General features: G+C 35.5%; 1 protein-coding gene across 13 annotated transcripts in view; it reads left to right on the plus strand.

Moving 5' to 3' along the window:
* The window catches only part of UIMC1 (ubiquitin interaction motif containing 1), a 179,678-nt gene that overhangs the window by 84,740 nt on the left and 80,870 nt on the right, over window positions 1-14,068 (plus strand). For 11 of the 13 annotated variants that reach the window (XM_037823040.1, XM_037823042.1, XM_037823041.1 and 8 more), the window contains exons 4-6: window positions 8,946-9,070; window positions 9,786-9,891; window positions 10,196-10,932. In XM_037823040.1, coding sequence (XP_037678968.1) covers window positions 8,946-9,070; window positions 9,786-9,891; window positions 10,196-10,932 — 968 coding nt within the window. The remainder of the gene's footprint in view (window positions 1-8,945; window positions 9,071-9,785; window positions 9,892-10,195; window positions 10,933-14,068) is intronic. The other 2 variants (XM_037823044.1, XM_037823046.1) reach the window with 1 other exon arrangement.

The raw sequence follows: 14,068 nt of genomic DNA on the forward strand, positions 1-14,068 counted from the left end.
TTTGCTTTTTAGTATTTTGTGGAGGACTTTTGCATCTATATTTGTAAGTTTATTGGTCTGTCATTTTGTTTTCTTGTGATGGCAATTATTTGTCTGTAGTTTTCTTCTCTTGTAATGAGGTATCAGGTTAATGCTGGCCTCACAGAATGAATTTGGATGTATCCCTTCTTCCTCTATTTTTTGGAAGACCACAAGAAGGACTGGTGTTAATTCTTCTTTCAATGTTCAGTAGAATTCCAAAAACCATCCAGTCTTGGAATTTTCTTTGGCAAGAGGTTTTTGAGTATTGATTCGGTCTCTTTACTTGTTATAGGTCAGTTGGGATTTTCTCTTTCTTCTTCATTCAGTTTAGGTAATTTGTATGTTTCTAGAATTTGTCCATTTTATCTAGTTTATCTAATTTGTTAGCATTCAGTTATTCATGGTATCCTTACGGTCTTTTTTTATATCTGTAAGGTCAGTAGTAATGTCCCTGTATTATTTAGGGTTCTCTAGGGAAACAGAATCAATGAGAAGTGTCTCTGACCATCAAATTGTAAAAGTGACTCATGCAACTGTGGGTATGCATGAATCCAAATTCTGTAGGGCAGTCAGCAGACTGTCAACTCCGAGGAAGATGTCTGTTGAACTCCTCAGGAAACGAACCGGCAACTTCAACGAACACCTCAGGAAGTGAACTGGGATCTTCGACGAACGTGTTAGATGAACTCCTCAGGAAACGAACCGGCAACTTCTATGAACTCGTCAGGAAATGCTTCACTGGGCAGCCGAAGAAGAAGAAGGTCCTCTATCTGTCTTGCTTATAAGCCTTCAACTGATTAATTGGATTAAATCCAGCCAATTGCATTCTCTCATTGTGGAAGACACACCCTTTGGTGAGTCATCAGTCACGGCTGCAGTCAATTGACTGGTGATTTAATAAACCAGCCTGTTGGGGTATTAACCAGCCTCAAACATCCTCACAGCAATTGTTAGGCCAGTGTTTGCTTGACCAGACAGCTGGGTACTATCACCTGGCCAAGTTGACACATGAACCTAACCATCACAATCCCCGTTTTCGTTTCCGGTTTTGTAATTTCTTTCCTTTTTTTCTTTGTCAGTCTGGCTAAAGGTTTGCCGATTTTATAGAATTTTTTAAAGAACCAGTTTTTGGTTTATTGATTTCCTGTTTTTCTATTCTCTATTTCATTTCTGTCTCCTTTAAGCTTTACTGTTTTCTTTCTTCTGCTAATTTTGGGTTTAGTTTCTTCTTTTTTTTGTTCCTCTAAGTATGAAATTAGGTTATGGATTTATGATATTTCCTTCTTTTAATGCAGAACTTTACAGCTATAATTTCCCTTCTGAGCACTGCCCTCACCACATACTGTAAGTTTTGGCATGTTGTGTTTTCATTTTTATTGGTTTCTAAGTATTTTCTAATTTCCCTTGTGATTTCTTTTTTGACCCATTTGTTGTTTAAGAGTGTGGTGTTTTATTTCCATATATTTGTAAATTTTCCAGTTTCCCTCTGGTATTGATTTTTAGGTAACCATTGTGGTTAGAGAAGATACTTTGTATGATTTCAGTCTTTGATTTGTGTTGTAATATATGCTCTAGTCTGGAAAATGATCCCTCTGCTCTTGAAAAGAAGGTGTATTCTGCTGGTTTTGGGTAGGATGTTTTATATGTATCTTTTAGGTCTAATTAGTTTATATTTCTTACTGATTTTCTGTCTAGATATCCTATTCATTATTGAAATTTGTTTTGCCATCTCCAGCTATTATTGTAGAGCTGTACATTTTTCCCTTCATTTCTGTTAATTCTTGCTTCATATATTGTGGGGCTACGTTGTTAGGTGTGTATATGTTGGTAATTGTATCTTCTTGCTGTGTTGAACCTTTTAGCAGTATATAATGTCCTTCTTTGTCTCTGATAACATTTTTTAACTTAACACCTGTTTTTTTTTTGACAATAAGAAATCTATCCCAGCTCTTTTTCTTATTATTTACAGAGAATGTCTTTTTCCATCCTTTTACTTTAAACCTCTTTGTGTCTTTGTATTTAGAGTGAATCTGTCATAGGCATCATTTAGATGAATCATGTTTTCAAATCAGTATGCGCGTCTCCCCCTTTTATTTATTCCATTTTCATTTGAGGTAATTACTTATAAACTTTTACTTTCGCCACTTAGCTATTAGTTAATACTTTTTGTTTCTCAGTTATTCCACTGCTGCGTTTCTTTTTCTGTATTTAGTTCATTTTTTTTGTAGTGTGCCATTTTAATTCCTTTCTTTCCTCATCTCTATTAGTTATTTCCTTAGAGGGTACCCTGTGATTACAATTAACATTCTAACTTTATAACAACCAAATTTGAATAATACTTAGTTTCAGTAGTATACAAACAATTTGCTCCTTTCATCTCTATCCCTCTACATTTATAATGTAATTTTATTAGATTACATCTTTATATATTGTGTGATCATCAACATAGATTTTAATTGTTGTTTTGTATATTTGTCTTTTAAGTCATGTAGAAAAGAATGGCATTACAAACCAAAAGTATACGATGCAGGCTTTTGTATTTATATATAGTTACCTTTGCCGCTGTTCTTTATTTCTTCTTACAACTTCAGTTACTATCTCATGTCCTTTTATTTCAATCTGAAGGATTCCTTTTAGCATTCTTGTAGGGTAGGTCTTCTGGAAATGAACCCCTTTAGATTTTGTTCATATGAAAATGTCTTAATTTATTCCTCATTCTTGAAGGACAATTTTGGTACATATAGAATTCTTGGCTGACAGGTTTTATGCTTTTTTTTTTCTTTCAAGACTCTAAATATGTAATCCCACTGCCTTCTGACTTTCATGGTTTCTGATGAAAACTGATTGTTAATCTTATTTAGAATCCTTTGTGTGTGATGAGTTGCTTCTCTCTTGCTGCTTTCAGTTTTTCCTCTTTATCTTTGGATTTTGGCAGTTTGACTATAATGTGTCTTGATGTGGGGATCTCTTTGAATTTATCCTGCTTGCAGTTTGTTGGGTTTCTTGAGTGTGTATATTCACATCTTTCATCAGATTTGGTTAGTTTTTGATGATTATTTCTTCAAATACTTTTCCTGCCATTTTCCCTCTCTCTTTTCCTTCTAGGACTTGTATGATATGTATATTGGTATGCTTGATAGTGTCCCACAGGTCCCTCAGACTCTGTTCATTTTCCTTCATTCCTTTTTCTGTTTGCTTCTCATGCTGAATAATTTTATTTTGTCTTCAAGTTTGCTGATCCTTTCTTTTGCTTACTCAAATCTGCTGTCGAACCCCTCTAGTGAGTTTTTTATCTCAATTTTTTGAGTTTTCAGCTCCAGAAGTTTTGCTTGGTTCTTTTAATTATTTCTATCTCTTTATTGATATTCTCATTTTGTTAATCCATTTTCTTTATTTTTTGGTTCTTTGCCCATGATTTCCTTTGGTTTATTGACCATACTTAAGATAGTTAATTTAATGGCCTTAACTAATACTTCCAGTGAATAAGCTTCCTCAGGGATGGTTTCTGACAAATTCTTTTTTTTTTTTTCTTATGGATGGATCATATGTTTCTGTTTCTTTGTATGTTTTGTAGTTTTTTTTATTGAGAACTGGTCTTTCTGAGTATTGCATTGGTTAATTCTGGAAATGTAATTCTCCCACTTCCCAGGAATTGCTGGGTTTGTTTTGTTAAGGGCTAGAGCTGTCTGTCTGTGACCTTTTCAAATTATTTTTGTCCCCTAATGGGGAAAGGAAAGAAAATAAAAGGGTGCTGTCTCTTTAAATCTTCCCCCATGGTATGTAAGCTGCTTCAGTTTGTGAGGGTTGAAACAGTAGCCGTTCTCCTTGCCAGCCCCTCAGTGATCAAAAACAGTGATCAGCAGTCGGACCAAACACCCCAAATATTTGGTGGACCAGGTCCTTATTGCTTATCATGGCACCAGCATACCATACCAGGAATTCAGGTGGCAGATACCACAGGTATCAGCCATAAGGTTGGAGGATGTGGAATACTAGCAACTACACTGAAGGCAGTACTCACTGATATTTACCAGCTTTTTCATGCAGTTCTTCCTTGGATGCTACAGGTATTCCACTAGACTCCAGAATTCCAACATCATTGATTCTGCCAGTTCCAGGATTGTTGGTTCTGCTAGTTCAATAGTTGTTTTGGTGGAGGAACTGATTCCTGGGCTCTGTATTCCACTGTCTTCCCACAGTCCTCTCTCTTCCTTTTACCTTGTAATTATGATTGTGGTTTAAGGAAATATGTAATAGTGGCTTTCTCAAGTTACGTGGTTTTCTCATGTCAGTAAAATATACATAAAATGACTGAATTTGAAAGATAATCTATATTAAAGTTTGAATTTCTGTAAATAATTCAAGTAATAATAAATCATATACTTATTAACAGTGATAGCTAACATTCATTGAGTACTTATATGCCAAACATTTTCCTGTTTTATCTGTTTCAAATTATTTAATTTTCACAGCAGACTTCTGTATTATTATTGCTTCAATTTTACAGTTTTTTACATTTTACATGTGTGAAAACTTTGGTACAGAGGGACTAAGTAAGCTGTCCAAGATCATACAACCAGCAGGAGGTATATTTTTCATAAACATCTCCCTATCTCCTGAAATTTTAATACCACAGATATGCTATATATCCTTTTATATACTGAATGTACACCTGTATTTTATACATAAAGAATAAGATTTTTTGGTCCCTCTTTCAAAAACCAAATTTTGTCCCCTTTGAGAAAATACCACTCCTGTTGTGAATGCATGATCCCATGATCCAAGTTGTCAAATTTATTGTCTGAAATTGTTCAAGGTATTCTTATTATCCTTTTCATGACTGTAGAATCTGTAGTGATAATCCTCCCTTTCATTCCAGATGATGTAAACTTTTTTCCTTCATCACTGTAGCTAGAGGTTTATAATTTTTTTTTGATCTTTTTATAGAACCAATTTTTTGTTTCATATATTTTTTCTGTATTATATGTCCATTTGTAATTTCATGTCTTTATGTTTTTTTTCCTTCTCCTTACTTTGGTTACATTTGCTCTTCATTTTCTAGCTTAAGGTTTAAAGCTTGGATCATTGATTTTAAACTTTCCTTCTTTTCTAATATAAACAGGTAAAGCTGTAGATTTCCCTCTAAACGTTGCTTTAGCAAATTTTGATGTTATATTTTCATTATCATTAAGGTCATTTGAAATTCAGTTGGTTGCACTTCTTATGTTTGTATTCAGTTTTAGGAATTGCCGATCCTTGTTGATTTAATTTTGCTTTTTGAGTAGGTCTAACATTTACATGATTCTAAAAGTCAAAACTATACAAAAAGGCATAGTCAAAGAAGTGTCACTGCCTCTGTTTCCACCTGTATGAGTCTTTGGTTTATCCTTCTCATATCACTCTTTGCGAAAATAAATAGGTACATGTGTTTTTCTTATTTCCCCCTTCTTACACAAAAGGTAACATTGTATGTATACTCTTTTGTACTTAGCTTTTTATGTTCTTAATAACATATCCTTGAAACCCTCTGTATAGGTCCATAGAGATCTCCCTTACTCTTTTTTACAGCTGCCTGTGTATTACCTGTTTATTCAGTCAGCATCCTCTGTTGGTCATTAGTAGATTTCAGTGTTTTGCAAATTCAAACAAGGTTGCTGTGAAAAATGTCATGCATATATGTACTTTTTAATTTTAATTTTTAATTGGAAGTATATCTTTAGAATAAACTGGTTTAAGTTGGATTGTTGAGACACGGTAAATTTATATGTAGTTTGTTAGATACTGCCAAACTCCCCTCCATAGATGTTACATAAAATGGTGATATTCTAATTCTATCATTTCCTTTTCATTTATACTCAGTAGTATATCTTGTATAGGAAAGGCAGGATAAAAGCTTGAGTCTATCCTTTTACTAACCATTTTTCAAAAAAAAATCATTAGTTCACTGACATTCTACAGCAATGACCAGTTAGTCATGCTTTTTTTTTTTAAGTATCATTATGAAATCATGGTTTTAAACATGTTTGAGTGTTTTAATCCATTGCATTTGTTACCTTGATTTTGATGCTTAAATTGTCCTATTTTTGACCAGTGACAACCTTTTTAATATGGCTCCTGAGTTCTGCTTCCTTGCTAACAGCTATGATAAATATTCTAGCTCATCTTGTATATTTCATGTTCCAGATTTGGAATCAGCCATTTCTCCAAGTTATCCCAGTTACTTTGAATGGGGAATAGTGTTTAGCAATCAGTTTGGTCACTAGGAATGTTCTTTCTATTGAATAAATCAGAATTCTGGTTTATTTTTAGTAAAATTATTCTGGCTAAATGTTGACCTTGAAACAGTATGGTTTATAGCAAAAAGCCCTGGAGGTGGGAGTCAGTTCATCCATTTATTCACCAAATATTGATTGAGTATTTCCTCATATGCCAGGCAGTTTTGTTTTTTTTTTTTTTAGCATTATATCTTTTTTTTTTAATTAAATTCAGTTTTATTGAAATACATTCACACACCATGCAATCATCCATGATATACAATCCACTGTCCACAGTATGATAACATAGTTATGCATTCATCACCACAATCTATCTCTGAAGATTTTCCTTACATCAGAAAGAACCAGAACAAGAATAAAAAATAAAAGTGAAAAAAAAACACCCAAATCATCCCCCCATCCCACCCCATTTGTCCTTTAGTTTTTATCCCCATTCCTCCACTCATCCATACACTAGATAAAGGGGGTGTGATCCACAAGGTCTTCACAATCACACTGTCACCCCTTGTAATCTACATTATTATATAATTGTCTTCAGAAGTCCAGACTGCTGGGTTGGAGTTTGGTAGTTTCAGGTATTTACTTCTAGCTATTCCAATACATTAAAGCCTAAGAGGTGTTATCTATATAGTGCGTAAGAATGTCCACCAGAGTGACCTCTCGACTCCATTTGGAATCTCTCAGCCACTCAAACTGTTTCGTCTCATTTTGCATCCCCCTTTTGGTCAAGAAGATACTCTCATTCCCACGATGCCGGGTCCACATTCATCCCCGGGAGTCATACTCTGCATTGCCAGGGAGATTTACACCCCTGGGAGTTGGGTCCCACATAGTGGGGAGGGCAGCGAGTTCACCTGTCGAGATGGCTCAGTTAGAGAGAGAGAGGGCCACATCTGAGCAACAAAGAGGTACTCGGGGAGACTCTTAGGCACCATTACATACAAGTTTAGACTCTCCTTTGTGGTAATGAGCTTCATAAGGGCAAGTCCCATGATCGAGGGCTCAGCACATCAAACCTCCAGTCCCAATGTTTGTGACAACATACACTAGGGGATCAGCATCTCAAAGTTTAGAGATAGGCCTTACAATTCAGGGATAGAGTTAACTGCTGTTAATAATCTAGGGACTATTACAATTATTGTGTCCACTTTAGGCTATGTTCTAAGATTCAATTCTGAGTTTACACATTATAGTTAGTCCATATTGGTGAGGCATCATCCCTCTCACCATGTTTTCTCCAACACTTTTACTCCTATATATATATTTTCCTACAATTTTATAGAGTTATATTCACATACCATACATTTATCCACAGTGTACAATCAGTTGTTCATGGTACCATCATAAAGTTGTACATTTATCACCACAATCAGCGTTTGAACATACTGATTACTACAAGAGAAATTGTTTTTTTTTTTTTAGCAATAAGAAAAAATGATAAAAAGAAAAATAACATGTCATACAATACAATATACTACTAAGGACAGCAAATAACACCACTACCAAGAATCCCATATTACTCCCCTATATCCCCTTCTCATATACATTTAGCATTGGCATATTGCCTTTGTTACATTTAATGGAGGTATATTACAATGTTACTGTTGACCATAGACTCCAGTTTGCTTTGATTATGTTTTTTCCTGAATACCATCCCTTTTTCAAATTTCTACATGGTTGACATTCATTTGCTTTCCCACATGCAAAAACATTTTTATATTTGTATATTTAGTAACAGTCATTGGCCACTCCAGTTTTTGCCACGTTATACAGTCCCAGTCTTTATCATCTATCTTTACCTCTGGTGTCATACATTCTCCTATCCCACCTCTTTCAGCTTTACTCACAGACATCTTTGTTCAGTGTACTTACAATACCATGCTACCATCACACAGTATTATGCTATCTATTTCTGGATCTATGCAATCAATCCTAAACATTCTGTAGTCCTTCAGCATCAAATGGCTGATCTCCGCCCTCTTTCTATCTCCTGGTCGCCTGTGTTGTCAGCTTTTAACTCCCAAAGTTTGTTCATTAATGTCTGTTCATATTAGTGAGACCATACAGAATCTGTCCTTTTATTTCTGGCTAACTTCACTCAACATAATGACCTCAAGGTTCATCCACATTATTACATGATCCATGTCTTTGTTCTGTCTTACAGCTGCATAATATTCCCTCATGTGTATATACCACAGTTTGTTTATCCCTTCGTCCTTTGATGGACATTTGGGCTGTTTCCATCTCTTGGCAATTGTGAATAATGCTGCAATAAACATTGGTTTACAAATGTCTGTTTGTGTCTTAAGTTTCAGTTCCTCTGAGTATATACCCAGCAATGGAATAGCTGGGTCATGTCAGGCACTTTTTTGTATGCTGGGGATATAACAGTAAGCAAAATAGGCAAGACCCCTCCCTTCATGGGAACTTAAGTCTAAATTTAGCACAGAATTCTTGTTGTGACTCCTGCTAGTGATCTTGACCAACACCTTTTCTTTTAAGACTTTCCTTATTTTGAAGATTATAGAATTGTGCTAAATGGTCTGTGGTGTCTTCAGTTGAAAAGTTTAATAATTCTATTTCTTGTCTCCATGCTTATTCTGTGTTTGTGGTATCTCCCCTCTTCCTCTTTTCCCTGTGCTTTTCCAGAGATGACAGAAGAAGAACAGTTTGCTCTGGCTCTCAAAATGAGTGAGCAGGAAGCCAGGGAGGTGAACAGCCAGGAGGAAGAAGAAGAGGAGCTCTTGAGGAAAGCCATTGCTGAAAGTCTGAATGTACGTATGCTGTCGAAAAAGTTTGTGGGGATTGTTCAGTTTTCTTTTCCTTCTTCAGTGTTATAGTTGCATTAGGAAAGACCTAGCTGTAGTAGTTCATTGGGTTTTCAATTGAGAACTGTTTCCCACAATAGCTTTTAAAGTCTGTGTTGAATTGTTGGCATACCCAATTTGAATTGTTTTACTTATTCTGTGTGAAAGAAATTTCTTCCACCCCACAGATTTTCATTCTGTGGCATAGGTGAATCATAGTTGGCAGCTTCTGAAAAGAGTTACTGAGTACCATGAATCCTAAAGGGAGCAAGATGAGGTGTCTACCCTCCCTTGTTTTGTGGGGAAAGCAATGGGAATGAGAACCAGAGGTGGATGATGGAGCAAATGACTGGACAGTTTAAAAAATTATCAAATAATGCTAAATTATAACTTGAATATGTGCAGTTGAAATTATTTTAAATGTGAAGGCTACTTGCCAATATGGGTCCTAAGCCATTCTTTATGTCTTTCACCTGTCTATATTAGATAAGCATTTTAGCATTATGATCTAGCACAGCACTTTGCATATAGGAGACATTTGGTACGTGTTTGTGGAGTTCATTTGTATTGAACATCTACGTTTTGAAGAGTAGAAATTGTTAGGGACATGTCCTTCCTGTAACCCAACATACATAGTTATTTTAATAATAAATCTGGTCTGGGGTGGGATCACTTGTTTCAGAGTTGCCGGACTTCTGATGCCTCTGCTACCAGCTCTCAACCTCTGGCCATTGGACCATCTTCACAGTCCCACCAAGAGAAAACCACAGACTCTGGGACCACTGAAGGCATGTCTTCCTATTCTGACTCCTTCCACTCATCAAGTATGATTATATCACAGGGATCTCATGCTTAGAGTAGATATAAAGAAATGTCCCAAATCCCTTTTGTAGTATTAAAGAGGCCAAATCCGATGGTAGTTGAGATCTCACAGATGTCCAGCATACTTTTATCTCCAAGGAAAATTAAACATTTGGTTAAATCCATAGAGGAGCCTTTTTTACCCACATTATTTAATTCTAGTGATAGTTTACCAGGCCCTCTTAATAAAAAAGTTTGTCTTTAGCCCTACTTTTTCTCAAATACTTACAGGCATATGGCAGCTGACACCACCATCACTGTTTAAAGGCTCACATATCAGTCAGGGAAACGAGGCTGAGGAAAGAGAGGAGCCTTGGGACCACACTGAAAACACTGAAGAGGAGCCGGTCTCTGGCAGCTCAGGAAGCTGGGACCAATCAAGCCAGCCAGTGTTTGAGAATGAGAACGTTCAGTCTTATGACAGATGTACTAGCCACTTGGCTGAGCACACACAGTGTGAGAAGCCACAGGAAAGTACTGGGAGGGGTTGTGCTTTTCTCAAAGGTGCCCAGGGTAGTGGGGACACATCTAGGCACTGCCTGCCTGCTCCAGTGGATGCCAAAGTTCTCCCGGACATTGAGGGAACTGTGCATTACTTCTGGGGTATTCCATTTTGCCCTGCTGGAGTAGACCCTAGCCAATATACCAGGGTCATTCTCTGCCAGTTGGAGGTTTATCAAAAGAGCCTGAAAATGGCTCAGAGGCAGCTTCTTAAAAAAAAAGAGTTCGGGGAACCACTGTTACCTAGGCCTCCTTCTCTGATCCAGAATGAATGTGACCAAGGAGATCAGGCTAGTGAAAAAAATGAAGGCAACTCAGAAGATATGGGAGATGAAGACAAAGAGGAGAGGCAGGAGTCTAGGGCATCTGTCTGGGACTCAAAATCCAAGGATTACCAAGAAAGCCCAATTAAAAGCTTGAAAGAGAAACTTTTGTTGGAGGAAGAACCAACAACCAGTCATGGTCAGGTAAGGGTCAGTGATGCTATAATTAAGGATGATTTACTCACAGATTAAGCAAGGATTGTGTTAGCTATCTGTTCTTTTGTAGGTCTTTTCTCCCTGGTTATTAAAGTAATAAATGCTCACTACAGAAAATTGGGAAAGTATAGAAGAATATAAAGAAAAAAAAATTAACCATAATCCCAGTACCAAGAGGCAGATTTCATTATTTTGAGTCTTTTCTTTGCCTAAAAAATATGTTTTTCTTTTTAATTAAAAACAAAAATGAAAACTCTTCTTTGTAAACTTTGCTTCTTTTTCCTCCACTTAATAGTTTATCTTAGATGTTTTCCTATTTACTAAGTATATACTTGAAAATATTATTTTATCATATGGATGTGCCATACTTTGTTTTTGTGTTTTTAAAATTTTTAAAGAATTCAGAATTTTTTGACTAGATAATAGTGTTTGCATAGCTTAAAATTCAAAAAGGTATAAATAAAATGTCTGTCTCCTATCCCTATCCCTGTCTCCCAGCCAGTCTGTTCCCCTGTCTGGAGGCAACCCATGTTACTAGTTTCTAGTACATCTTTCTCAGTTATTTTATGTAGTACCATGCAAATGTATGAACATATTCTTATCCCGACCTTCATTTACACACCTGATAGGATGCTATACACAATATTCTGCATCTTGCTTTTCTCATTTAATATCTCTGTGAGATCATTCTGTTAACAGTACATAAAGAACTTCCTCATTTGTTTTTTCAGATGTGTAATATATTCCATGTATGGATGAGTTGTAGTTTTTTTAATCCTGGATTAAATGTCACTGGATTAAATGTCTGCCCTGTTGGTGGACATTTAGGTTGTTTCCAAAATTTTATAGTTCTGCAGTAATTAACCTTGTACAAAGGATATTTCATCCATGTGGGAGATATTTGAGGATAATTTTCTGTAAATGGAATTGCTTAATTCAAGGATACATGCATTTACAGTTTTGTTAGCTATTGCAGATTGCTCTCCATATCAGTGTTTGATAGTACCAGTTTTTCCATGCCTATACCAACATAATATTGTCATCTGACTTCTTAATCTTTGCCAATCTGAGATATTAAAAACCTTATCTCTATATAGTCTTAATTTGCATTTCTCTTGCTATGTGTGAGGTTGAAATTTTTCCCACATGCTTAAGACCCATTTGTATTTCCTTTTCTGCTTTAGATCTTATGATCATTTTTCTTTTTTGATGGGATCTTTTTCTTAATGATTGTAGGCAATTTTAAAATGTTATGGAAATCGTTTCTTTGTCAGAAATATACTATCATGTCCTTTCACATAGTAGTATATTTCTGGTTTTGCTTGTGGTGGTTTTCTGCCATTTCTCTGTTTGGGGGCATATAGGTTGTTTTTCCTTTTTTTTTTTCTGACATAGCTAGGATTGTATTAAATATGAAACCTTATATGCTGCTTTTTTTCTTAGAATATTATAAAACAATCATAATTACAAACTCTTTATAAGTTGTTATTTTAAAGAGCTGCTGAGTATTCTATTTTATGACCATACTGGTTTTTGTTGCTATTTCTGTTATTGAACTCTGAGTTTTTGGGTTTTCTTTTTGCTGTTATCTTATTCCTTCTGTCTCTTTTTATAGTATGATAAGAACTCAAGAATTGTTGGCTATGAGAGGCATCATAGCATAGTGGTGAGAATATGGATTTAGAGTTTTTTGAGTTTCTTGGGTTAGTGACTTTGTCTTTGAACAAGCAGTTTAACCTCTCTGAATCTCAGTTTTCATATATGTTAAACAGGAATAACAGTTCCTGTCTTTCAGGAACTAATGATTGAAGCAAATTTATGTAAAATGCCTAGTATAAGGCTTAAAATATTATAGGCACTTAATAAATGGTAATTGTCTCTAAAGGACTAGAAAGCCATTCATTGTGGGTGTCTTTGGAGTTCATTCTTCCTTATTAGCCCTCTTCATCCATATTCTGGAAAAATTACCTAAAGGAAGAGAAGATGCTTTTCTTAACAGTTCTTTTAGTGATTGTCCTCTTTTCAAAGGAAAGTTAGGTGTTGGTTACAATAACATGTTTTGTTTGTTATTTTTTTGCAACCCAGAGATGCTTCCTGTTGAAAGAATGAATTTAACTACAGAAGAGTCAACTCTTAATAGTTTATTGTAATTCAGGTTGTTAGCTTGCAAAATCCCAGGGGCCAGAGTTCTAAGAATTGTCTTTTATCAATTCTGAGGTTTGCAAGTACTGCCTTTGAAACAGCCTGAAGTGGTCAAAACCTAGCGGCTGGTCTTTTTAGGTTGAAGTTCTCTGACTCTAACTTCAAAAACAGGCCACTGTATTAATAGTTGGTACTAGATGGCTACAGCAAACCAAATCAAGTTAGTTTAATTAAAAAGAAGACTTTATCATAAGGAAGTAGGGTACTTCATAAATTCTGAAATGGAATCATAACCAAGCCTGAAGAAGGTGCAGTGTCTAGAAAACCATCTAATGTTTCTGTATCTCTTCTTTGTATTGCATCTGCTTTGTTTTCTACTTGCAGACTGGCTTCCTTTGCTTCTCAGTTACACATGGTAGGTGGAAGAAGCTACTGATCCTACAGATCCCAAACTTAAATGTGAACAGTTTATCCACAGAGAGATTTTACTCTCTCCCAATTCCAATTTCAGATTTCCAGGAAAGGAATTATGGCTCATTTTGGAGTTGGTAGCCATTACTAGACTGGTCAGTTGTGATATGAAGGGCTATATGTCAATATGTACAAAATGGCTGTGACCCATTGAGAGGTGAGTGAGGGTCAGTCCACAGTAAATAGTGAATAGGCAGAAACCTAGTAATTATCTACCATTGGCATTAATGTTAATTATGGACATCACTTAGAAATACTGAAAAAGTCTGAACAATTTACGGAATCAAATTGAAAGGATGCACAGTTCTACCATCCAGTTATAGATCCCTTCATCTTTTTTCCTATGCCTATTTTTTATATAGTTCATATCATATTATTTTTTTGCCTTTTTAATGTAACATTATATAAATATTTTCTCATGGTGTTAAAGTTAATTACAGAATTCATTTTTATTTACTATATAATATTCCAACTTAGGGCTTTACTATAATTTTTAAAGCATTTTCTTATT

This window comes from Choloepus didactylus, assembly GCF_015220235.1.
Source record: "Choloepus didactylus isolate mChoDid1 chromosome 11 unlocalized genomic scaffold, mChoDid1.pri SUPER_11_unloc1, whole genome shotgun sequence".
Classification (NCBI taxonomy): domain Eukaryota; kingdom Metazoa; phylum Chordata; class Mammalia; order Pilosa; family Megalonychidae; genus Choloepus; species Choloepus didactylus.